At 40.7% G+C, this 23,864-nt stretch overlaps 1 protein-coding gene across 2 annotated transcripts; it reads left to right on the plus strand.

Annotated features, from left to right (window-relative positions):
• Positions 1–202: 202 nt before the first annotated feature.
• On the plus strand, positions 203–22,060 carry LOC123770825 (uncharacterized). 2 transcript variants are annotated; one of them, XM_045762990.2, is made up of 14 exons: positions 203–510; positions 2,007–2,170; positions 2,770–2,978; positions 3,318–3,491; positions 11,521–11,612; positions 12,834–13,019; positions 13,405–13,520; positions 13,785–13,911; positions 14,526–14,732; positions 16,003–16,180; positions 16,736–16,848; positions 17,835–18,002; positions 18,517–18,732; positions 19,717–22,060. In XM_045762990.2, exons 1-14 carry the CDS (start codon positions 431–433, stop codon positions 19,859–19,861), a joined length of 2,175 nt encoding a protein of 724 aa, XP_045618946.1. In that variant the 5' UTR covers positions 203–430; the 3' UTR covers positions 19,862–22,060. The 2 variants fall into 2 exon arrangements, with proteins under 2 accessions (XP_045618946.1, XP_045618948.1); XM_045762992.2 differs by lacking the exon at positions 203–510 and having other exon boundaries at positions 2,025–2,163.
• The last annotated feature ends 1,804 nt before the right edge of the window (positions 22,061–23,864 follow it).

Here is a 23,864-nt window from a genome sequence, read left to right on the forward strand (position 1 = left end):
ATGTAACTCGCAATCGTACATTCTTAACATTAATAGCCCAAATTAGCACATCTTGCTTTTAAATTAGCCTAAAAAGTAGCAAGTAGCGAAATTAAAAATTTGGGAGCGCTGGTCTCTCAAAAGTAGCCTAATTCGCTATTTGTAGCCCAATCTGGCAACACTCCCTGGAGCGTTGAGTTTCTCGTCTTGGTCACATTCTCTCAAGTAAACAAAATATTGCATCAGCGGCTAGCAGCAGATGTGGATTTAATTAAATATTTAGTACTAAATGCATACATACATCTCATCTCACGAATTCTTTGAAAAGCATAATTTTAAACCTAATTTGTTCTATCATTAGAGCAAACAGCTAAGCTGTGGGGGGCTATATAATATATGGATTGATCGTATCAGTGGGACTGTGTTTGGAACCTCACATGCGTAAGCAGCTATGGCCGGGGTGCTGCTCAGGAATATACGGTTTTGCCCGGCAGCATTAAAGTTCCGACCAAAGACAACTTACGTTGTGTTGTAAGTACACAACAAGAGATATTGGTAACAACTGGCACATAAATCAGTTCCATAAGATGGTAGTTTCAAATATGAATTCCTGCCCGGTAGCTGGTGCCACCGGGCAGGACCTTCAGCATTCATAACCCTAGATTTTTGTAAATAAAAAAGAATCATAAAATATATTGTCTCTGAAACATTATCGGTGAGGCAGTGGCACGAAGTGGGCCAGTTCCATTAATCTCCACTACACGTGTATCATAATTCGTATATCATGTCAATATAATTCATATATTATAATTACCATTAATATATATTATTATAACCAGTCTCCGTGGTGTAGTGGTAAGACACTCGCCTGGCATTCTGCGACCGCTTTGTCATGGGTTCGTATCCTGGCCGGGGAGGATTTACTGGGGGCAAATCCTTAATTGTAGCCTCTGTTTAACTCAACAGTAAAATAGGTACTTGGTTGTAACAACAATTCTTCGCGGTGGGGATCATACTCCAGGGACCTGCTCAAAACGCTACGCGTACTAGTGGCTGTACAAGAATGTAACAACTCTTGTATATATCTCAAAAAAAAAAATAATAAGTTTTATAAGATGTCAAAAAATAACTTTGGCTTTGTTAAATACTTCAGAACAATTTAAAAACAATTGTTTGTATATTTTTCTAATGGTAAAAAGAAAGATATAAGAAGTGTTGTGATGGTAAAATCTTGAAAATACAGTATGTACAAAAACTTTAAATGTTGAATCTTTATGAAGACAAACATTAAGAAGCTAAACCTAAGAATTGGCCAAAATTTGAGCCAAGTTAATTTGGTGCTCACTGTCAGTGGTCCTACAGTATAATTATCCCTGCATATACTGAATGTAAAACACATCTTCAATGCACTGCTTATTTTAATATTTTACATTTATTAGAAATTATAAGATGCACTTCTGTACTACTTTTATCCCAATTGTACTGTTTTTAATAAATTAAAATATTTGGAAATGATAAGCACATATGGACTCAAAACATTGACAGTTTCCATATCCATCTGAACAAGTAATAGTTTGCCATCTTTCAGTACCATATACAATGGCCTTAGATGGTCAACTGTGTAAAATAAGTGGATGTAAACAAATTTGAAAAAAAAAATTTTGCCATGATGTTCAAAAATATCCATCTACACCTGAAAACTTTGTAAGATTTTACAAGCAGGATTAACTATTATCCTTCGGTATTTTGTCCAACAAATCAATATTATCCAATAAATATATATGAGAGGTGGTATTCCAAGTGGAAAACTAAAATACCATGTGTTCATTGCTTGTACAGTATGGTCAACTTTTGAATAATGCATGGAACATAGGTAGTCCCACTGCATCAAGATTTCCAGAATTTTACTAACATATATTAATGTTGTAGACTAAACAGCTTGCCTCTTGGTTACTAAGGATTTTGAACTAGAATTTTCCATTTGTCATTTTGCTAAATTTCAAATTAATATGTTAATTAATTTACAGGTTGCCAGAGAGCCCAATCGACACCCCTGAAGATAATGCCTTGCTTCGTACTGATGGCTTGCCGCAGTTTGACCAGTTAACTCCTGAGAAATGTTGGACTGGGATTGGCAAGCTAGCATTAGAGTATGAATCCAGAGTTTGGGCTGTGGAAGAGAAGGCTCGTAGTACGTGTGCTGTTTATCTTCATATTTCTTGCCTTCGCTATATTATCAAATTTAGTTACTTTTCTATTTATTTTGTTTATTTTTCCTGGCAAGGTAGTCTTAAAAAAATCCTTGGCCAGTTTATTGCACATTTTTTAAAGATATTATATGCCTAACTCATTAACTATTTTGATGGTGTAGATATCTTGATATCATATACATACTGTTTAATGTAAAACTATAGCAACTTTTTAATTATTATTATTTTCATTTAGTACAAGTTTTGTTAATATATAATTGCTGATTATAATACTGTATGTCAGCAGCACTTAAATAAATTTGTCTTTTACTTTTCAATGTCTGTCTTAGTTTATGCCGTATTATTAGTGACAACTGAGAAAATAAATTTAATTTAATGTTAAAAGATCCAAGAATAAAGCATTTTTACTTGTATGTCAAAGTTTTCTTATATGAAACAGAATTAGCCGCCTGCTTCTGGACACGAGTGATCTGTCCAGAAATTGTTAGTTGCATTACCTATGAGTTTTATTGATCATAAATGTAGACTATAATGTCTAATGGAGTTTTATTATTAATTACACTTGGTTTTCTTTTTACAGACCCAAAAGAACCAAAAACATTTGATAGTATTGTAGGAGAACTGGACCATTTGGAGTCTCCATTAAACTCTGCTTGGAGTAATGTAAAAATATTATACACAGTTAAAAATCATGAAATGAATACAAATGCCTATCTCAAGATTCATGAGCGAGCACGGAAAGCCAGAGTTCACAAGTTTCAGAGCCGTCCTATCTATGAAGCATGTAAGGTATGTTACCTTTTTTTCAGATGCAAGGGCTTAAGAAGATTTATTCAACTCTGTGAAAGAAACAATAAAGCATAGCACAAAATTTAAGAAAACTATATAATTCTCTCTTAAAGGATGTGTTTTTTCTTTGCTTTCTAAAGTGTGATTTGTGTACACGACTACCATTAACCATCAATCTTTGTAGATTTGAAGTGTGCAAATTCTTAGATATGTGGATTTCTTTATAACAACCAAGTACTGAGTGCACAATATCATGTTTGACCATGCATTAATCATCTAGGGCATGAGGGAGAGCAATTTTAGCGCAGCATTTTTAAAATCATGTTTATTTATTTACAGGAAATATATGCAAAAGACAGCAGCCTAAATGTTGCTCAGAAGCGAGTTATCCGTAAATTCCTTCTTGAAGCACGACTTAATGGGATTGAACTTCCTCCAGAAAAGAATGCTATTTTTACAAATAAGCTCAAAATGTTAGAGGTGGAAAAATCTGAATTCAGGAGAAAAGTACTTGTAAGTATTTGTTGAGCTGATTCATGTATATACCAGACTCGCATATTAAGATTTTTCTTTTTTATTGCAAAATGCTTTGCTTTTTTCTGATCCCAAATAATAGAAGACATCTTTGTGCATATGGTGACAACAAAATTATATAAACAATGCATTTTTAATATACTGGAAGATAAGACAAAGGAACAAAAGATAAAAAATTTAAGGGAAAAATAGCAGAGAGAGAGAGAGCTGTATTTTTTGGAGAGACCCTTCAGTGGCTCCTCAAGCTTAATTCAGATACTACCAAGCTTTAGCTAAACACACCAGGCCTAGAGGCAGGACCATACTGGTTTACTCAGTGAAGCAAGGGCAGAAAAGATGAACCAAAAAACTAGGCAAAACACATTATAGATTGTACACTGGACTTTGCACTGGACTTGTGATCCTGTGGTTCCGGGTTCGATTCCGGGCGCCGGCGAGAAACAATGGGCAGAGTTTCTTTCACCCTATGCCCCTGTTACCTAGCAGTAAAATAGGTACCTGGGTGTTAGTCAGCTGTCACGGGCTGCTTCCTGGGGGTGGAGGCCTGGTCAAGGACCGGGCCGCGGGGACACTAAAAAAGCCCCGAAAATCATCTCAAGATAACCTCAAGATATCATATCTGACTGATGCACCTGACCACCACTAGACGGCTGACCAGGTCACCTGAGGTGACAGCCATCCTGCCTCCTCACTCTTTTGCTTAATGTACCCCCTCCCCGCTCAGCTCGTTGTCGCCGTGTGGGGGCTTAGTGGGCGGCTGCCGGAGTGTGATGCTCCTTGGGACAGTCCTCTGTCCTTTTCTAGCCTTGTGCTCCTGCTGCCGTCCTCTCCAATTCTGCTGGGCATCTTTTTCTTTTCCTTCTGTTTCGTTTTTCTCCCCCCTCTTCTCCTATCTGCTTGCCGTTTCCTGCCGACCTTTTGCTCGTTCTGGTTCTTCCCTTGGACTTCTTCTATTTTGACGCCCGGGTGCTTGAGGAGGCATACTCATGCACCCGTAGAACTGCAGTACCCGATGTCGAGAGCGAGGGGAACCTTTTATTGTCAATCCCCACTTCGTCACTGAACCCGATCTCGACGGACTGTCGGTTTCTTAAGGTGGCGTTTGTGGGGCGTATACTCGCGACGCACCCCTAGGAGGCCCCGACAAGATCGGCGATAGCTTCTTGTTGGGTGTCCTGCCTCTAATTGTGGCTCCATGGTGGGTGTGGGGGCACGTTCGTGAGTGAATTCTTCTTTCGTCAAGATGATTACCCCTGCTTCGGCTTCTTCTGGTTTACCTTCTCAGGCTCGTGGGGTGGGCGACCAAGCCCCCGAGTCGGTCCGTATTGGAAGACCGGGCTCTGTAGCCTCCGCTGCATTGGGCCCCGACCTTGCTCCTCCTTTGGCCTCTCTGACTCCTTCCTCTGGCTCCCCTCCCTCCTCTGTGGTTGGGTCGAGCCCCAAGCCCCCAGTGGTGACTACCTCGTCCCCTGGCGCGGCTCCTTCTCTAGTTGTAACTACTGCGCCTTTTAACCCCTCTCTCTCTGGGGGTTCTCACCGCCGTCCTCGTCACGGCCGCCCTCGCTCGATTCCTTCCAGTTCTGCTACCTATCAAGCCTTGTTTGGTCCCGCTTCATGGGCCAAATATTTTGATCTCCTCCCTCTTGATTCTGCGCCTCCTGACGATTTCTCCCTCCATCGACATCTCATTGATTCCGTGGATGCCTCCATTACTTTCAACCCCACTCGTCTCGGTACACGTGTCGTTGCTGCTCCTTCTCAGGATGCTGCTTCCCGCTTGGCTGCCTTATCCTGCCTTGGCGAGACCCCCGTTCGGGTCTCGAAGAACGCTCAGTTAAATGCCAGTGTTGGCACTATTTTGCTCCCACCCCATGTTGCGACCGGTGTTCGGGACCTGCGCGACTGCCACGACGATATTCGACATATCCTCGCTGCCCAGGGCCATTCTATTCTCCAGGTGGACACGTTTACTCGTCCCCCTCGTGGTAGTCGCCGTCAACCCCTCCGGGTTGTGAAGATTACCTTTGATGGTAGGACCCTTCCACCCTCTGTCATTCTTGCTGGTGCCAGGTGCTCTGTCCAGGAGTACATTCCTTCTCCTCGGCTCTGCAACAAGTGCTGGAGGTTTGGGCATGGTGCCCTCCGCTGCTCCGGGACTGTCTCTCTCTGTCCTTTGTGTGGTGGCGACGGTCACTCTAAGTCGGAGTGCGCTTCTCCCCAGGCTCGTTGCCTCAACTGCGGTGAGGCCCATCCTACCTTCTCCCGTGCGTGTGTCCATTACAAGCTTGAGGCAGCCGTCCTCAACTTGAAGCACCGGGAGCGTTTATCTTTTCCTGAGGCGAGGCGCCAGGTTCGCCGGCTCCCGCCTTATGCTAATATCTCTTATGCTCGCGTGTTGCGCTCTTCCTCTCCTCGTCCTTCCCGCCTTCCTCAGACTCACAACCGTTTCCGGGCCTTGGACCCTGATGCGCCCACTGCCCCCTCCTCTGTCCCTTTGGGTTCTCTCCCGAAGGATCCTCCTCCTGGTCCTCTGTCTGGGGTTCCCCTTCCTTCTACCCGGTCTGTCGTGTCTTCTGTGTCTTCTTCCTCGTCCCCCTCCGATCCTCCTTCCCATCCTCTTCCTCCATCTATCGGCTCTCCCCACCGCCTGTCGGTGCGGGCGGATGTCCATCGCTCTCCTAACGGCCGTCGTGTGTGCTCTCGTTCGGCTTCTCCTGTTGAGACACTGGAATCCGTTGCCCGGTACGTGGTTGCTGGGACACCGGTCTCTTTAAGTCAGAAGCGTAAGCCTGGCTCCTCTCCTTCCTCTTCCCCGGCGGGTAAGAAGGCTTCGCTTTCTTCCTCAGCTCCTCCTCCTGGCTCTGTTGCTCCTTCCCCTCCCGTTTCAGTGCTTGCGCCCCCTGTTCCTGCTATGGAGGTTTCTTTGGCCCCTGCTTCCCTTTCGGTTGCTGCTCTTGCTGGGGTGCGCTCCCCTCTTTCTACTCCCCCTCTTCCTGCTGCTGTCCTTGACTGCTCCTCTCCGTTGTCTCCTCCTCCTCCTCCTCCTCCTCCTCCTCCTCCGGACCCTGCCCGCCCACCTCTGATCTGTTCTCCCGTTTCCTTCCCTCCGTCTTTGCTCAGTTTACCCATGCCCCCTAACCCTGACTTTGCTGACCCTGATCCCGACCCTGATATTCTTTAACGTGCTCTGTTGGTCTTTCGCCTTTGTTTCTTCCTTGTTCTCTGTTTTTGTCCTTTCTCTTCTCGTCGTTGTCCATTCTTCAATGGAACGTTCGAGGTTATTACGCCAATTTCCTCGAACTCCAACTTCTGGTTTCGCGGTTTTCGCCCCTTTGTGTCTGTCTCCAGGAGCCAATGCTTGGTGCTCGTCCTGGTCGTTTTCGTGGCTATTCCTTTCTCTCCCCCCCCCCCAGCCATTGCTGGGGCTTCTAATTCTTCTGCTCTCTTGATTCGGGCTGATGTTCCCTTTGTTCCTTTACTTTTTCCTTCGCCTCTCCATTGTTCTGCTGCTCGTATCTTTGTGGGGAAATGGTACACAGTTTGTTCCATTTATCTCCCCCCGAGTGTCCCGCTCTCTCTTCCTGATTTGAAACACCTCCTAGACTCCTTGCCGGAGCCTGTGCTCCTGCTGGGTGACTTCAATTGTCGTCATTCTCTTTGGGGTGACGTTCTGACGAATACCCGGGGTCGCCTCCTTGAGCCGTTTCTCCTCTCTTCTTCCCTGTCTCTTCTGAATTCTGGTGAGCCCACTCATTTGGACTCTCGAACTCGCACCCTTTCTTGTCTTGATCTTTCTCTCTGCTCTTCTTCTCTTTACTTAGATTTCACGTGGCAGGTTCTTGATGACCTCCATGGAAGTGATCATTTCCCCATCCTTGTTTCCTTTTTCTCTTTTCGCCCTTCCCTCTCTTTCCCTAGGTGGCAGTTTGCTAAGGCGGACTGGACCCTATTTTCCCTCAGTGCTACTCTCTCTGACCTCTCCCTTCTGCCTCTCTCTCGCGCTCTCCTCCTTTTTCATGACACTGTCTTCGACGCTGCCCTCCGCTCTATCCCTCGCTCTTCCTCTCGGGGTCCACGGAAGTGCGTTCCCTGGTGGAATGCGGACTGTGCTCGGGCTGTCCGCTGTAAGCGTGCAGCCTGGAAGAAGCACCGCCGTAGGCAGACGACCGATTCTTTTCTTTTCTTTCGGAAAGCGAGTGCGGTGGCCCGTAGGGCCATCCGTACGGCTAAACGTGAATGTTGGGCATCTTATGTCTCAACAATTACGTCCGAAACCCCTCTGGCCCAGATCTGGAAGCGTATCCGCAAGATAGCGGGTAAGTTCGTTCCCGATGTTTCACCGGTCCTTCACCTCCATGATACTCTTGTGGCGGACCCGTTGCAGGTCGCTTCCGAACTGGGTTCCCACTTTTCTTCTGTTAGCTCTGGTCTTCATCTTCCCCAATCTTTCCTTCTTCGTAAACCTGTCCTTGAGTCTCGTCCTTTAGATTTCTGCACTCATCTTCAGCTTCCCTATAATGATCCCTTCTCTCTCTCTGAACTTCGTTCTGCCCTGGCCCTCTGCGGTTCTACGGCGGCGGGCTCCGATGGTATTCATTATGAGATGCTTCGCCATCTCCCTCCGAGCACGTCTCAGTATTTACTGAGTCTGTATAATCGGATCTGGGAGTCGTCGTCAGTCCCTGAGGACTGGCTCGATGCCGTTGTCCTCCCTGTTCGCAAACCGGGGTCTCTGGGTACTTCCCCTAAGGACTTTCGCCCTATTGCTCTCACAAGTTGTGTCTGCAAACTCTTTGAACGTATGGTTAACGTTCGTCTGATGTGGTTCCTGGAACACCATCACCTCCTCTCCCCTTCTCAATTTGGTTTCCGCAAGTGCCGCAGCACGACAGATGTCCTGGTGAACTTGGAGGTTTATATTCGTACTGCTTTTGCTGCGAAGACCTCCGTTGTTGCCGTCCTTTTTGACCTAGAAAAGGCTTACGACACCACTTGGCGTTCTCATATCCTATCTCAACTTCATTCTTTTGGCCTTCGTGGTCATCTCCCTCTCTTTCTCCGCAGCTTCCTCTCTCGTCGTTCCTTTCGGGTGCGCCTTGGTACCGCTCTCTCTCCCTCTTTTCAGCAATACGAAGGTGTGCCCCAGGGTAGTGTTCTGAGCACTACTCTTTTTCTTGTTGCCCTCAATGGTCTTCTTTCCTCTCTTCCTTCTGGTGTCTTCTCCGCTCTCTATGTCGATGATCTTACCCTTTGTTGTCAGGGTGATGATTCGCCTCTCCTTCAACGCCGGCTTCAACTTGCAATTGATGCCGTGTCGTCTTGGGCCACAGGTCATGGCTTCAAGTTCTCTACTTCTAAGACTTGTGCCATGACTTTTACGCGGAAACGGGTTGTTCTTCGTCCCTCTTTGTCACTTTATGGTCATCCCCTTGAATACAAAGATTCCGCGAAGCTTTTGGGGTTATTCCTTGACACTCGTTTGTCTTGGTCTCCCCATATCTCTTACCTCCGTGTTGAGTGCTCTAAGGCCCTTACCCTCCTTCGGGTCTTGTCCCATACTTCTTGGGGGGGCAGATAGGCGCACTCTCCTTGCTTTACATTCCTCTCTCGTCCTGTCTAAGCTCGATTATGGTTGCCCTGCTTACTCGTCTGCTTCTCCTTCTACTCTTCGCCGTCTTGATGCTTTGCACCATACTGGGTTGCGCCTCAGTTCTGGTGCCTTTCGTTCGACTCCCATCCTTAGCTTGTATGTTGACACTGGCTTCCTGTCTCTCCAGGACCGCCGTGATCGCTACTGTCTTCGCTATCTTGCGCGGTCCTTGCAACATCCTTCCTCTCGCCTCTGTCGTGCTTTAACTTTTACCCCTCCTGCGGTTCCTGTTCCTCTTCACCACCTCCCTCTTTCTGTCCGGTTATCTCGCCTACAGGATTCTCTCTCCGTTCGTATTTCTGATGTTTCTCCTCGTGTTGTTCCTTCTTTGCCCCCGTGGAGGGTCCCTCTTCCGCGGTTTTGTACTTCCTTGACCCGTATCACTAAAGCTTTTACCCCTCCTACGGTTCTAAAACGCCTTTTCCTCGAGCACTTTTCTTCTCACTCCCGCTCCGTTTCTGTCTTCACCGATGGGTCTAAGTCAGCGGACGGTGTTGGCTACTCTGTTGTTTTTCCTGATCGCACTTATATGTGTCGCTTGCCTCCGGAGACTAGCATCTTTACAGCAGAACTTTATGCTATTCTCTATGCTCTTCGTCTCCTGCTTTCTCGTTGTCAGTCTTCCTTTGTGGTTGTTGTTGACTCTCGTAGTGCCCTCATGGCTCTCGGGTCCTTTAATCCGGTTCATCCAGTAGTTGTCGAGATCCAGCATTGGCTGTTTCTCGTTCACAGTAAATTTAAGTCGGTTGAGTTTTGTTGGGTTCCCAGCCATATTGGTGTGTCTTTAAATGAGCGTGCGGATGCTGCCGCTAAGGAAGCTGTCCGCTCTTGTCCCATCTCTCGTAAAGGCATTCCGTATTCCGACTTTTACCCAGTTATCCATTCCTCAGTCATTACCCGTTGGCAGGCTTCTTGGTTGTCTGTTACTGGTAACAAGCTACGTACTCTTAAATGTTGTGTTTCCTCGTGGCCGTCCTCCTTCCACCGTAACCGGCGGTGGGAAACAGCTCTGGCGAGGTTGCGTATTGGCCATACTCGCTTAACCCATGGTCACTTGATGGAGCGCCGCCCTGCTCCTTATTGTCCTAGTTGCATTGTCCCTCTTACGGTCGTGCATGTCCTTCTTGAATGTCCTGACTTCCAGGACGAGCGTGTGTCTTGCTTTCCGACCGCCCCTCGCGGTCACCTGTCCCTCGATAGAATTCTTGGTGACTCGGATACTTTTGATATCGTTCGCCTTATGCGTTTTTGTTCTCGTATTGGCATCCTTGGTGATATTTAGCGCCCTCTGATTATTTTGCGTATTTGATGGTGCTACATAGCCTTCCCGGTTTGGTGCCTTCTTTTGATAATTACTTACTTACTTTTGCTTAATGTAAGTCATCCAACTTGTGCAACTTCTACTGGGCCCCTCTTGGCTTCTTGCCACCAAGTCAGAACCTCGAAATAAAAAAAAAATCCCACTCCTTCAAAATTATGATAACTAAACCACAAAAAATGGAGAAATGACAACATTTCAGTCTGTCCTAGAGCATTATCAAGTTGTGTGATATGATAATCACCATCCTGGATTATCACACGACTTGATAATGCTCCAGGATGGACCGAATCGTCATAATTTCTCCATTTTGTGATGTGCGATTTGGTCATTATATCTTCAGCTACATTATTGTGACTCATCATTTTCAAAATTATGATGATGATGATTATTGGTTGTATTTATTATGATATCATATTTGCCTTTACAACATGTACTCCGAGTTTAGGTTACTTGGACCATATTATCTATTACTTTTCTGTGGGATCCCCGTTGGCTCCCTGGAACCAGGGAGCCTCCAGGGGGGGGACTACCCAGAAAATTGCGTTTCATTACTATAAACGCTGTTTTTTTTTCTTACTGCACAACTGTAAAGATCATGTTTTTCTTACTAGATCGGTAATAAAAAATGTGAATTTAATCAATTAGTTTTTAGCTGCATTTCATCTCTTGTTATGGCTAGGGTTCAAGAGTGGTATCACTGTTGAAGAGCTAATAAAAGCACTTATTTGGTTCCGGTGGTGTGTTGCAATGAAGCCCAATGGCTTCTTTGCAAGACATTGTTACATATTAAATCACATCACATTGTGTGATTAAAGATAAACCCCATGTCAGCTTGGGGTCAAGTTACTGTTTTTGTGGTATTCACTGTGTATGAATACCTTACCATGGCAGTATTATGGATGGTAGATACACAATGTGGTGTTTGTGAAAAGGAAAGTCTTGTAATTATCCCAAGAAGTAAATTGTTCTTTATTATGCTCATGAATTAATTATATGTTGTCAAAAAGTATGATACAGCATTAATTTTTGTTTTTCAGGAATCTTCCAGTAAATTTTCCCATAAAATACAAAATTCAAGTATCGTGAAAGATTTTCCGGATACACTGTTGAAAAATATGGCTGTGGATCGGTAAGTAAATAATGTTCTATCTAATATTTATGTTTTGTTTTCCTCTCTTTTGTCAGTATAGATCTAAGTTTTTGCACTGCATAGTTTGGACATACAAGTTTCCCTGTTTACTGCTCTATATATCACATTAATTCCAGTTGTTATGATTTAGCTTTATACCTTCATAGATTATCTTCGCTTCCTTCAGTTCACTTCATTCTCATGAAGTTTTCAATCTGCCTTCAGTTCCTTTATTTTTTAACTTGTTTAATTAATTTTTTTATTTTGTTCTTTTGAATTTATTCATGTGTTTGGATTTAGTTGTTTTTCATGCATTTTATTTTTTTTTGAGTGAGAGAGTGAGTTAGTGAGAGCATGTGTGTGTGTGTGTGTGTGTGTGTGTGTGTGTGTGTGTGTGTGTGTGTGTGTGTGTGTGTGTGTGTGTGTGTGTGTGTGTGTGTGATATTGAATGAGTGAGTGAGTAGGTTTCCCCTAGTGGCAGTGACATAACTGATGGAAACTACTGAGGTGACGTCCAGAAAGTGACATTTCATTATACTTGACGTTCAGTTTTTGGTAATGTGGCTTATCTGGCTTTCTTTTTGACGGGTTAAAAATATTTTATCGCATTTGTCTTGAGTTTATACATTTTGTTTTTTTAACTTCATCTAATCATCATTGTATGGTGGCTCATAGAACACAAAAAATGCCTCAAAATATTGTTGTGTTTTATGTAATAATAATTTAGTTTATCCTTACAGGAGGTTACTTAGATCCTCCGTTAAATAATTGACACTTCTGTGATTGCCGACATTCATTGAATGTAACCCATTGCAAGTTTGTTTATTTTAGAGTGTATCTAAAATGGGTTATATCTGTCTTAGAAATTAGCAATGCCGAAACCAAACCCAATCATCTATCCGGACTCATCAGAGATTGCTGGTGATATAAATTCAGGAATAATTTAAGATTGTTGATGGTATCATTTCAATAATTATCAAGCATGCCAATGGAATTATTTCATTTATCATCCGAGATTGCTGATGGTATTGTTTCAGTAATCATCTGAAATTGCTGAAGGTATCATTTCTCAAACCACTTTAATTAGAAATAAATTTTAAGTGTTTCAGTTTTTGTAGATACAGTACTATCATATGCACTTTGGCAATTTTTTTGTTTAATAAATTTATGCTGAGTAAAAATGCCTATTTCTGTTAATGTTTAATATATATATATTTTCAGGTCTCGGTTTAAAGAAGGTCCATGGACCGTCACTTTTCAGCCGCATGTTTATGATAGCTTTTTAGAGCACTGCCCTTCGACTGAATTGCGTCGCAACACTTATCGGGCCTATAACATGAGAGCTTCAAACCATATTAGCCAAGATGTTAGCAATAGTACTCATATTGAGGAAATTAGATCTCTCAGGTGAGACTTTGTACTATTTGTTGCAGTGTGCCATATACGTTTCTTGTATGTGCAAAGTTGGGGTTGGTAGTAAAGAGCCTCCTTTTGAGTTCGGGTATCAGTACCTTTGTTGATGCTTACTTTCATGCTAGCGCTTTTTATTCTCATTGGATATGCTCAGTTACCCCCATGTAATACAGCCTTACACTGATGTCTATGATATCTGACACTTAGATTTCTTCATGCTTCACTTTTATTTCACACCTTCACACCAGTTCTCCATACTACAGCATCATCATTTCATCAACTTTCTATTGGATCATATTATTGTATTTGCCAAATTTCCACTCTACATTGCTTTTGCCAATCCACTCTTGTCTAGTCTCGTTTTTCTATATTTTAACAGGAGAGAGCAAGCACGTATTCTTGGCTATGAAAACTTTGCCCAAATGTCTATGGAAACAAAAATGGCTGGAAGTGTGGAGAATGTTACCTCCATGATCACAAGCCTGCTAGCTAAAGGTATTCGCATTATAATTTTCCCATGAGGACTTTATAGTTGTATTATTAAAGTTTTATTCTTTTGCTCATTCAACATCATTCATGAAAATAATAGACATAACTAACCTGTGTCTGGATCAGTTCAGGCTAATGTAGATTGGAAGAGGTTTAAGGATACGTTTAGTGGTAATCTTAATCATTTTGTAAGAGGCTGTTTTTAACAACTCCAAAGTTACTTGTCCCTGACATTTGTGCAAGAAAATAGTGTAAACCTTTATCTTTCAGCAAAGAAGGCTCAGAAAAAGGAAATTGCTTCACTGCAAGCATTTGCCGAGAGCCAAGGCTTTGATCTTCAGCTGGAGGCCTGGGATGTTGACTATTGGAAAAGAAAACAGATGCATTATTTATACAAGTAAGTTCTCTTGAGCCTCAGTGATTGTTCTTTCTTTAGTAACTTTCACTTGTATATCATATGTGAATAAATTGTTTTGGAAATTTTAAGTAAATTGATGAATCTTTGGTAGACCATAATGGCGCTGGCTCAGGGAGCATCCGATTGGCCTCAACGTAAAAGGCAATGCTGTGATTGTTAAAAAAATTCAGCAAAATTTGGAAAAATCAGAGGCCGTGGTACAGTATTCCAGATGTGCTGAATAGGGATTAGTACAATGTAGTCCATTTCATTGGAAGTATTAATTTATGGCAATTTTTGGTGATTTGGGAACTTATTAACTCACATTTATGTGTACAGTGCAGTAAAGTATTGAACTAATAGGACATTATGTGCCAAGTTAAAATTATAAATGTATTCATGTCTAGTTGTGGGCCTATAAATATTTATTATATACATATTGTACTTGTCTTTAGTTGTGGGCCTGTATGTTCATATTACATACATGATACATTCAGTACAGTATAAAGTATGTTAGTATGTACATGTATATGGTACCATGTAAACAAGATAATATAGTATTCAGGATTAATACTAATTACTTTACTAAGATATGTATTTTTTTTTAATTCCAGTTGTGATGACATTAATCTACAAGAGTATTTCCCCTTTGACCATGTTTTTGTCGGCCTTCTTGAAATCTGCTCAGAACTTTTTGGGATTTCCTTCGAAGAGATATCAAGTGACCAAATTTCCACGTGGCACCCAGATGTTCGGTTTTTCAATATCTTGGACCATACAGGAGACTACATCTCATCATTTTATTTGGATCCCTTCCAGAGGTAGGCCAAACATGATCTTGCAATTTGCATTATTACTCTTTAAAAATAAAAGAATGATCTTGAATTTCACTTTTATCCTGTCTAAAGGTTCTGGAGATATAGTCATGATATTATCCTTATGTGTTTTTGTAGGGTCCTTTTCCTTACGGTGCAAATTCCTACTGGTCTGCTATTATTGTTTCCTATTTTCATTACTTTTGTTGGAGTTGAACTCTGAACAAACTCTGTCATTTATCTGTCCACTCTTGGAGTTTGTAAAGGTCTTCCTGCAGCACTCTTCAGTATCTCAGTTTCATACTTTACTCGTTAGCTTTACTTCATCAGTAAACACATATATTGTATGTGTGAGCTCACTCGCTCAGCTAGGTCATCCATATTGATTAAGAACAGCAATTTTCCTAGGCAGACGAGGAGTCACAATAACGTAACTGAAGTATGTTGACCAGACCACACACTAGAAGGTGAAGGGACGACAACGTTTCAGTCCGCCCTGGACCATTCTCAAGTCGATTGTGGTTCTCAATCGACTCGAGTCAATTTTCCTAGCACCAAGCCTTGAGGGGACCCTCAGTACCACAACCTTCAAGCATGACACATTTTTCTTATGACACATTTGGCTGTGTCATTGTATTTCCTGTTCATTAGATTTTTCTTTACCTAGTTCAGTGTCTTTCCAGTTAGGTTATCCAAACTTGTCTTTCCTTCTTATACCTTAGCCTTTTCTGTGGAACAATATCAAAAGCTTTTCAGTGGCTTAGAAAAAAAGCAGTTACCCATCCTTCAGTTTTCTGTTATATCTTGGTGACCCCAGTCGTATTCTCTTTGGTTTGTTAGGAATGACTTTCCATTTGAAACATTGTTACTTATCCATATCAAAGTTTATCCTCTTTCAGCTGTTTCATTATTCTCTTCCTTATAATTTGTTCTGATATTTTGCATGGAATGCATATTAGTGATGCTGATCGATAATTTGGCCCATGGGTATCTGTGATGCTGTGTTATGTTAATGATATAGTAAATGGATAGGTACTACTATTCTTTTTAATATAGTATCTTCTAACTTTTCAATATATCTATATTATCCACTCTTTTTCTTTCTTGGCCAAGTCCTCTCCACCCCATAAAATAGAAAAGCTGACTAATAGTAATGAATTAATGAAAATAATTGTCATAGTCAAATTGAGTTTTGTTATAGTTTAGTTAAGCAGAGTAATGTAGTGGAATTAATTTAATCTTATTAAAAAACAACAGTTTCATCTACTCTTTATAGACCTGGTGAAAAACTCCATACTCAACTGGATTCTGCTTGGAGTCTAGGCTGCCGGAGCCGATCGGATATTGCAAAAACTTCGCCTATAGCTTGTTTGGTGTTCAATTTTACTCCTCCATTCTCAGAAGAGCAGCAGTCTTTACTTAGTTTCTCTGATGTTAGCCTTCTCTTTCAGAAAGTAAGTTACAACCATTTTTTTTCATTATCTGTGACTCACTGAGTCACTGAATTTTGCTTCTTCAATACTCCTATATTAAATGTGCATTTATACATTTGCCTAAATGTTCTGCATGCTAATCAACCAGCTCCACTGGTTATCCATGCATAAGGCACCTGACTTCTTCAGTGACTCCGGTTAATTCTGGAATAACTTTAAACGGGAGAGTAGAGAGTAGCTTTTAGTACTTATGTATGTATTCTGTATCATTTGATAAGATACATCCTAGATGACATTGATAATGAAACAAGATAATCAGAGATTATATTTCAAAACAAGGGAAACAGATGGCTCATGCCTAATTGTAACAACAATTATATGGTATGTTGTTCAAAGTGTTGTCTACAAGAAAAGAAATAGCTTGCTCAATGCATGATGTATATGTTAGAAACGACAAGATTATCATAGAGCCTTCATCATTAATTTAATTTGTACCAATTTTGTCCAAGATTGAAAGCTGGCTGTGATTTTTGACAAAGATGATACATGTATCATGAATACATATTAACTTTTCAGTTTGGTACTGCACTTCAGCATCTTCTGACAACAGTTCCTTACAGTGAAGCCTCTGGGTTAACAAATATTGAATGGGATGCTGTGGAAGTGTGTTCGCATTTTATGCAGAACTGGTTAGTATATGGCTAGCAGTTGTACATTTAAGTCATGAGAACGTGATGTGTCTATGAGGAAACATTGAGGCTGTACGATACGTTTAAGCCTGTGCCCCTGAAATCCTCAGGCAAATGCACTACTAACTGGACCATGATGAGCTAAACAAAAAATCTCATCTAGGTACTTTTGAGCTTTGTCATGGTTCAGTTGGTAGTGTGTGTACCTGAAGAATCTAGGGATGTGGGTTCGATCCTGTTGTATGGCCTCAATATTTTCTCTAATGGATGTATGTATTGCATAATGTTTTTATAAAGCAGTCTGCTGCAGCATCTTCATATTACTGTACTCCTATTATGTGTGTAGCTATTCTTGTTAAACCATCTTCCTTGAAAGATCTAATAAGCAGCAAAATGTCAGTGAATACAGTAGCATTTTTACATATTCCTGCTTAAATATATATAAAATCAGTAACTGAAAGGAATATCAGTCCCCATGGCGCAATGGTAAAGCACTCGCCCGGTGCTTCGTGAGCACTTTGGCCTGGGTTTGTGTCTTGGTCGGGGAGGATTGACTGGGTGCCAATCCTTAACTGTAGCTACTGTTCACAAAGTGGACAGCTGAATGGGTACCTAGTTGTTAAAGATTTGGCAAATTTTATTCCGGGGAAAATTAGGATTAAGGACTTGCACGAAATGCCATGCGTGCTAGTGGCTTTACAAGAATGTAAGAATTCTTGTATATACAGTATATAAATAAAAAATATATATTGATGGTGGGGAAATGCAGGGAACCAGAAATACTGTAAATGTCAGTTGTAATATTAATTTTAGCATTGTAGTATTATCTTGTATTATATAGTCGGTAGCCTGATTATTTTGATGTAAAAGTAGTATACATGTTATTGAAGCAGAAAGGTAAAATCTTGCTATTGTGTGTGTGTGTTGACCATAAAATTCTTATGTATATCCTAAATGTAACATATGGATATTTATTTTCTGAAAAGGCTGAATGAACCTAGTATTCTGCAACGAATCAGTCGGCATTATGACTCTGGTCTTCCACTAAGCAGAACGACTATTGAAAACCTTATTGCCAGTCAGAACCACATGGCCGGTTACAGTCTCTGCTCTGAACTCTATCTTGCCCATCTTGACATGCAGCTTTACACAAGGTAAGATTATTTAGCTCTTGTATGCCAGGCTATGTCATGCAATGCATCTGCAGGCAGTCACGGGCCATGTCATGTGATGATTACAATTTTTGTGCCAGTCTTCAGGTTAGGATTGGGGCTAAATGGTTTTGATGGGTTTTAGGTGTCATATAGGAGGCAAATTTTGCTTCTCGTCATGATTGGAAACTAATTTCCTTGGCATCCAACACATTTTACCTACAAATGACAGTGGAATGTACGAATCCATAAATTTTTTTTTTATTGTATAGTGTATTATTACAAACAAATTTTAAGCATTATTTGTATTTTCTCTCAAATTTGGCACCGTATGTTGACCTACGAATGGGAAAGTGTATTCATTTATTAATACGTTCAGTGCATACTTGTACTCGTGTGCAAGTCATGGATTATGAGTATTATTATGTAGAAACTAAAGCTTTATCTTTATTGTATCATTCACTATTATGTAATTTTACTTAGATATTGTTGTGTATTACTTAGATATTTGTTGCAGTGAGGATTACTGGCTGGACATTACCCGGGACTTATGGAAAACGTACCGACCGTTTGTATTGGACAAATATGATGCACACCTTTGCACCAACACAGCGATCATGGCCGACATTTGGGCTGCTGCATATTATTCTCACCTCTGGTCACGCATGATAGCAGCTGATGCCTTCCAGGCTTTCAGAGAGACAGCAGAAGATGTCTCTGAAGTTGGTGCTCGGTAAGTGGAAGTGTGCAGAGAATGCCTCATATTTATCTTCAGTGGGTGCTTGGTAAATGAAAGTATGCAGAAGATGCTTCATATTTGTCTTTAGTGAGTGCTCGGTAATTGGAAGCATGCGGAGGTTGCTTCATATTTGACTTCAGTGAGTGCTTGGTAAGTAGAATTATGCCGAAAATGCTTCATATTTTTCTTCAGTGGGTGCTCAGTAAGTGGAAGTATGCAGAGAATGCTTAGTGCATCTGCAGTGCATGCTTTGTATGGCACAAATCTTTGCTCTCCATGCTGCCATCATTTGACTTGCCACCTACTTTCTTTATAATCATTTCTACCTTCTTTTGTCATTCAATTTTCTCTATTTTTATGGTGTTCCACAAGTTGCATTCTGTGGCCTATTCATTTATATGTTATTCAATAATTTTCTTTGCAGTATGTACTGTACATATCTAATGCAATCCAATGGTTCCATCTCTCGAGAACGTATTAAATCGCCCCACTTCAAGTATGGTTAGATGATACACCTTCTCATAGGTATTGAACATATTGTCTGTCTGAGAATAGTGCTACCTACTTAGTTTTCCACACAGTTACCTTATGGAATATATTACCATCTAATAACTTCAATGCTTGTAGATCACAAGTGAGTATGATGAATCTTGTACATATGGTATAACATTATTTTGAACTCTTAAAACTTTTCCATCTTCTTTGCAGATTAAATAAATATGTTTGGTGAGTTTCTTTAAATGGGTGGTTAATAAGTTTATCCTGACACTGGGAAACCTCTTATTATTGGACGATGTCATTACTTAAATGCTTTATTGTGGTCAGTAACTACTAATTACTATGTGTCCTGACCACAATCCACCTTCTTACTGATGTATAATTGTATATATGCAAGTGCCAAAATTTCCTATCTTTTTCATTCATATTAATCGAATTTCAGTATAGTATATAAATTCTACATTTAACGTGTGCTTTTAGGTTCCGTTCAACATTCCTATCCTTGGGAGGAGGCTGTCATCCAAGTGAAGTGTTCCGCAGCTTCAGAGGCCGAGACCCATCTCCAGATGCTCTTCATGTTTTGTGTGGACTCAGCCAACAAAAAAACAAACCCCCCACTGATTAGTTAAGGACAATGACAAACCACAAGCATGGATTTTGAGATGAGTTTCTAACTGTATAGCTGTACAGTAATTCTGCTTGATGCAACAAATTGTTTAACTTCAAGTTTTCCAGCATGTCTTACACCCATTCAGCAGTGATTATTGGAAAAGGGGGAAAGCTGTTTTCAGGAAAACTTGAATGTCATGAGTCCTGTTTAAAGTACATTTCATTGAGGAATGACAGTGGCACGGCATGGAATTAATTTCATATTTATGTTTAGAGGACGATTCCCAAACAGTATCACTCCCAAGCACAGCTTGCCAGTAGCTGATTTTTAATAGAAACATGAAATTGTTAAGCCATTTAGAAAGTGCCTCTGTACCCAGGCTCAACTCGCAGCTCCAAACAATAGGTCTTACTTGGCAGCGTGCAACTCGTTGCATCAAAACAATAAACCGATTGTTATGAATTTGGTAAATGTATTCGAATGTCACAGTAAGAAGGGGTAAGTAGGCATAGCCCATTTTTTTCTTCTGTAAGAAAACTGTATTTTGATTAAAATATGCCTTCAAGTATATATTTTTCATCAGAGCTTTTGGGATACTTAATGATACAATTCTGATAATTGTAATCAATTTGGAGTAATATCGTTTTAAAAAATATTCGCGAAAAAACTAAACCTGCAGACTACAACCAAATGTATGCGTTTGAGAAATAGGTAAATCAGACTGTAAACTGTCTTACAGTAAACTGTGTTTGGACAAAGTAGAGAGGCTACTTGTTTGCTGTGTATTTATCGCTGCTTACCATACTTTATTGCCGGGTAAATATGGCGGCTTGGGAGAAGTTACAGTAAAGAGTAACTTTAGTACAAGATGAAGTAATATTCGCTTTATCTGACAGGCAGGTGCTGTTCACTCGGTGCCTCATTTTTTTGGATTTCCATTATGGCGTTCCTTCATCTTATTTCTTTTCCTGTATTGGTATCTTGAATGATATGAGAACTCTTGAATATTCTGTAACACAGGCCGTGCCATATAGCCATCTGGGCTTAACATTTTCTTTTGATGATTTATTAATTTTCCCTTTTAAAATTCCAAGAGCATTTAAGAAAAATATGGGAACCAAATGTGTAAATCTGCATCTGGTTAAAATTGGGCATTAAGAACTTACAAGAGGTAATTATGTTCAGTATAATGGATGTGATAAGTAAAGTATGTGTAGATGTGTATGCATTTGGGCAGTAAAGTTGCAGTTTTCCTCAGCCATAGAAACACTTCTGCTGAAGATTTCAAAAATGAATGTATCTCTGGATGGAATAACAGCAAAAACAACTTGTGTTTATATTGATTCAGTCTCCATGTGGTTTTTATTTGTCCCCTTTAGACTTAAAGCAAAAAATTCACGCTTGAGGCATATACATGCCTAAGCTATTGCCCTAATCATTCTTATTACTTCCTAAAGCCAAATGATGACTGATTCACCTCTAACAGCCAAAATTAGTAGATACAGGTCCTTATTGAAGCCCATACATAGCCTTCCTGGTTTGGTGCCTTCTTTTGATAATTACTTATTGAAGCCCAATACATGTTTACAAGGAGGTAGGACTCCACAAAGTCACTTCCTCAATAAAGGTCACTGTTAAAAGAAGAAAAAATTTGAAAGAGAGAGTGGATACCAAACTGTATAAAGTGTGAATATAGGAAGGTTTGAGTAATGGAAACAAATTGGAGAAATTAAAAGCCGGGTAAATGAGAGTGCCAGAGAATTTTTTACTTGCCATTCTACAGAATGTAACTGATCATAAAATTGGCAAAGTTGTTATTGCAATGACAAGCACTGGATAGAATAAAGTCCTTTTTTATCTGGTATTTTTGTTGTTGTCTACCTTGTGTTGGTTCTGGGGATCAATGTCCCTGTGGCCCAGTCTCTAACCAGGCCTGCTGGTTGGTGGTCTGGTCAACCAGGCTGTTAGAAGTTGTTATTTGCAGCAGTTATAATGTTTTAAATTTTCAAGAGATTACAAATCAAATCATGTACTGTATCTATAGTACTGTACTGCATTCTGTAAAATATTTGTAGCAAATTGATAGAATACATTTTTATTGTGCAAAGATTATCATGGGTAAAACTGTGTATAATGTATTTGTGTTTATATGATTTCATTGTATATAGAATTTTGTATAAATAATTTAGCAATAAATTAGTATTTCACTAATAAGTTATTAATTAACTTTGCAGGCTAAAGGAGATTTATGTGAGACTGCTAAACTTACATTTCTTTGTACATGCCTATGTTAAATAGATGTTGTTTAAGGAAGTGTTACCGAGAAGGACGTATAGGATTTCAAAGAAAGAATTTATATTTTAGATTTGAAATAACAAAAATGCTTTTTCAGTTTCATCTCAATTTTTATGCATGTTTTTTTAAATGTTTTCTTTAACAAGGAGTAAATGTTACCAGTATGTCTGGTGTATTCAATTGCTAAGTGCCACAGAATAGTTTCACTGAATCAAAACATTGTATAACCACATAGTACAATTCAAAAATGTAAATATTCATGATTGACCACCAGTGTATTTTGGTCTGGATGATAGAACAACAGTTTCACTTCTTGCAGGTTGATGCTCACTCTCTGACCGTCCAAGTGGCTGGACACCATTCCTATCCTAAATCTTTATCCTTTCCAAGTGCTAATAGTTATAATGGCTTAGTACTTTCACCTGATAATCACCTTATCTTACTTTGCTCCCTATCTTATATATAGATTTGGGATGTGCAGCAGTATGACTAAAAATGTTACAATATGATTCACACCTCTGAATATTAATTGTAAAATTATTTAGAACTGGCTTCACCTTGTTTTCTTCCCTATTTCCACCCGAGAGTTGAAACTGAGGCGCTATCCCAACTACCAAGGTGTATGTTTTGCATGGGTGTTTACCCATCCAAAACAAATAGTATTTACGTGCAGATGAGGAGTCACAATAACGTGGCTGAAAAATGTTGACCAGACCACACACTAGAAAGTGAAGAGACATTGACGTTTCGGTCCGTCCTGGACCATTCTCAAGTCGATTGTGATAATGGTCCAGGACGGACCGAAACGTCGTCGTCTCTTCACTTTCTAGTGTGTGGTTTGGTCAACAAATAGTATTTACAATATCACAAGAATATGTTGACCAATCCACAAGAATCATGATATATCTGAGAAAATGTTGCTTATGTCTGAGGCATTCAAAATAGCAGATTTGATCCTATTATATAGCTTCAGTATTTTCTCTTGCATAATATTAATTTTCTTTCATATATATATTGTAAATCTGCCCAGGAGTTAGAAAGCTTTTAATTGGCCAATTTACTTGTATCATTGCTACATAGTCTCCCTGGCTTGTTGCCTTCTTTTGATAATTACTTTTATCAAAAGTGTAAAGATTAACCCAAATGTGCAGTTATGGCTGGGGTCAAACAGGCAGTGCACAACTGGCGCCCTCAGCACTGGAACTGCCATTAGACCCACTAAATAAATACCTGCATATACTGTGTCACCCCTTGAAGTTGTCACGCCGATTGTGAGTGAAGAACGAAGCCAACTGTACCAAGACAGTCGTCAAAATAACACAGGTGAACAGAGGATGGATAGACTGCCAGACAGTTCAACAGACTGCCAGACAGTTCAACAGACTGCCAGACAGTTGGACAGACTGCCAGACAGTTGGACAGACTGCCAGACAGTTGGACAGACTGCCAGACAGTTGGACAGACTGCCAGACAGTTGGACAGACTGCCAGACAGTTGAACAGACTGCCAGACAGTTGGACAGACTGCCAGACAGTTGGACAGACTGCCAGACAATTGGACAGACTGCCAGACAGTTGGACAGACTACCAGACAGTTGGACAAACTGCCAGACAGTTAAACAGACTGCCAGACAGTTAGACAAACTGCCAGACAGTTAAACAGACTGCCAGACAGACAAACTGCCAGACAGTTAAACAGACTGCCAGACAGTTGGACAAACTGC

This window comes from Procambarus clarkii, chromosome 56 (genome assembly GCF_040958095.1).
Source record: "Procambarus clarkii isolate CNS0578487 chromosome 56, FALCON_Pclarkii_2.0, whole genome shotgun sequence".
NCBI classification, from domain to species: Eukaryota; Metazoa; Arthropoda; class Malacostraca; order Decapoda; family Cambaridae; genus Procambarus; species Procambarus clarkii.

Coding starts and splice junctions, on each gene's coding strand:
- LOC123770825 (XM_045762990.2), top strand. CDS start 431: ATGGCCGGGGTGCTGCTCAGGAATATACGGTTTTGCCCGGCAGCATTA. Junction 2,979..3,317: donor CTATCTATGAAGCATGTAAG/GTATGTTACCTT, acceptor ATTTATTTACAG/GAAATATATGCAAAAGACAG. Junction 16,181..16,735: donor TTAGCCTTCTCTTTCAGAAA/GTAAGTTACAAC, acceptor TTAACTTTTCAG/TTTGGTACTGCACTTCAGCA.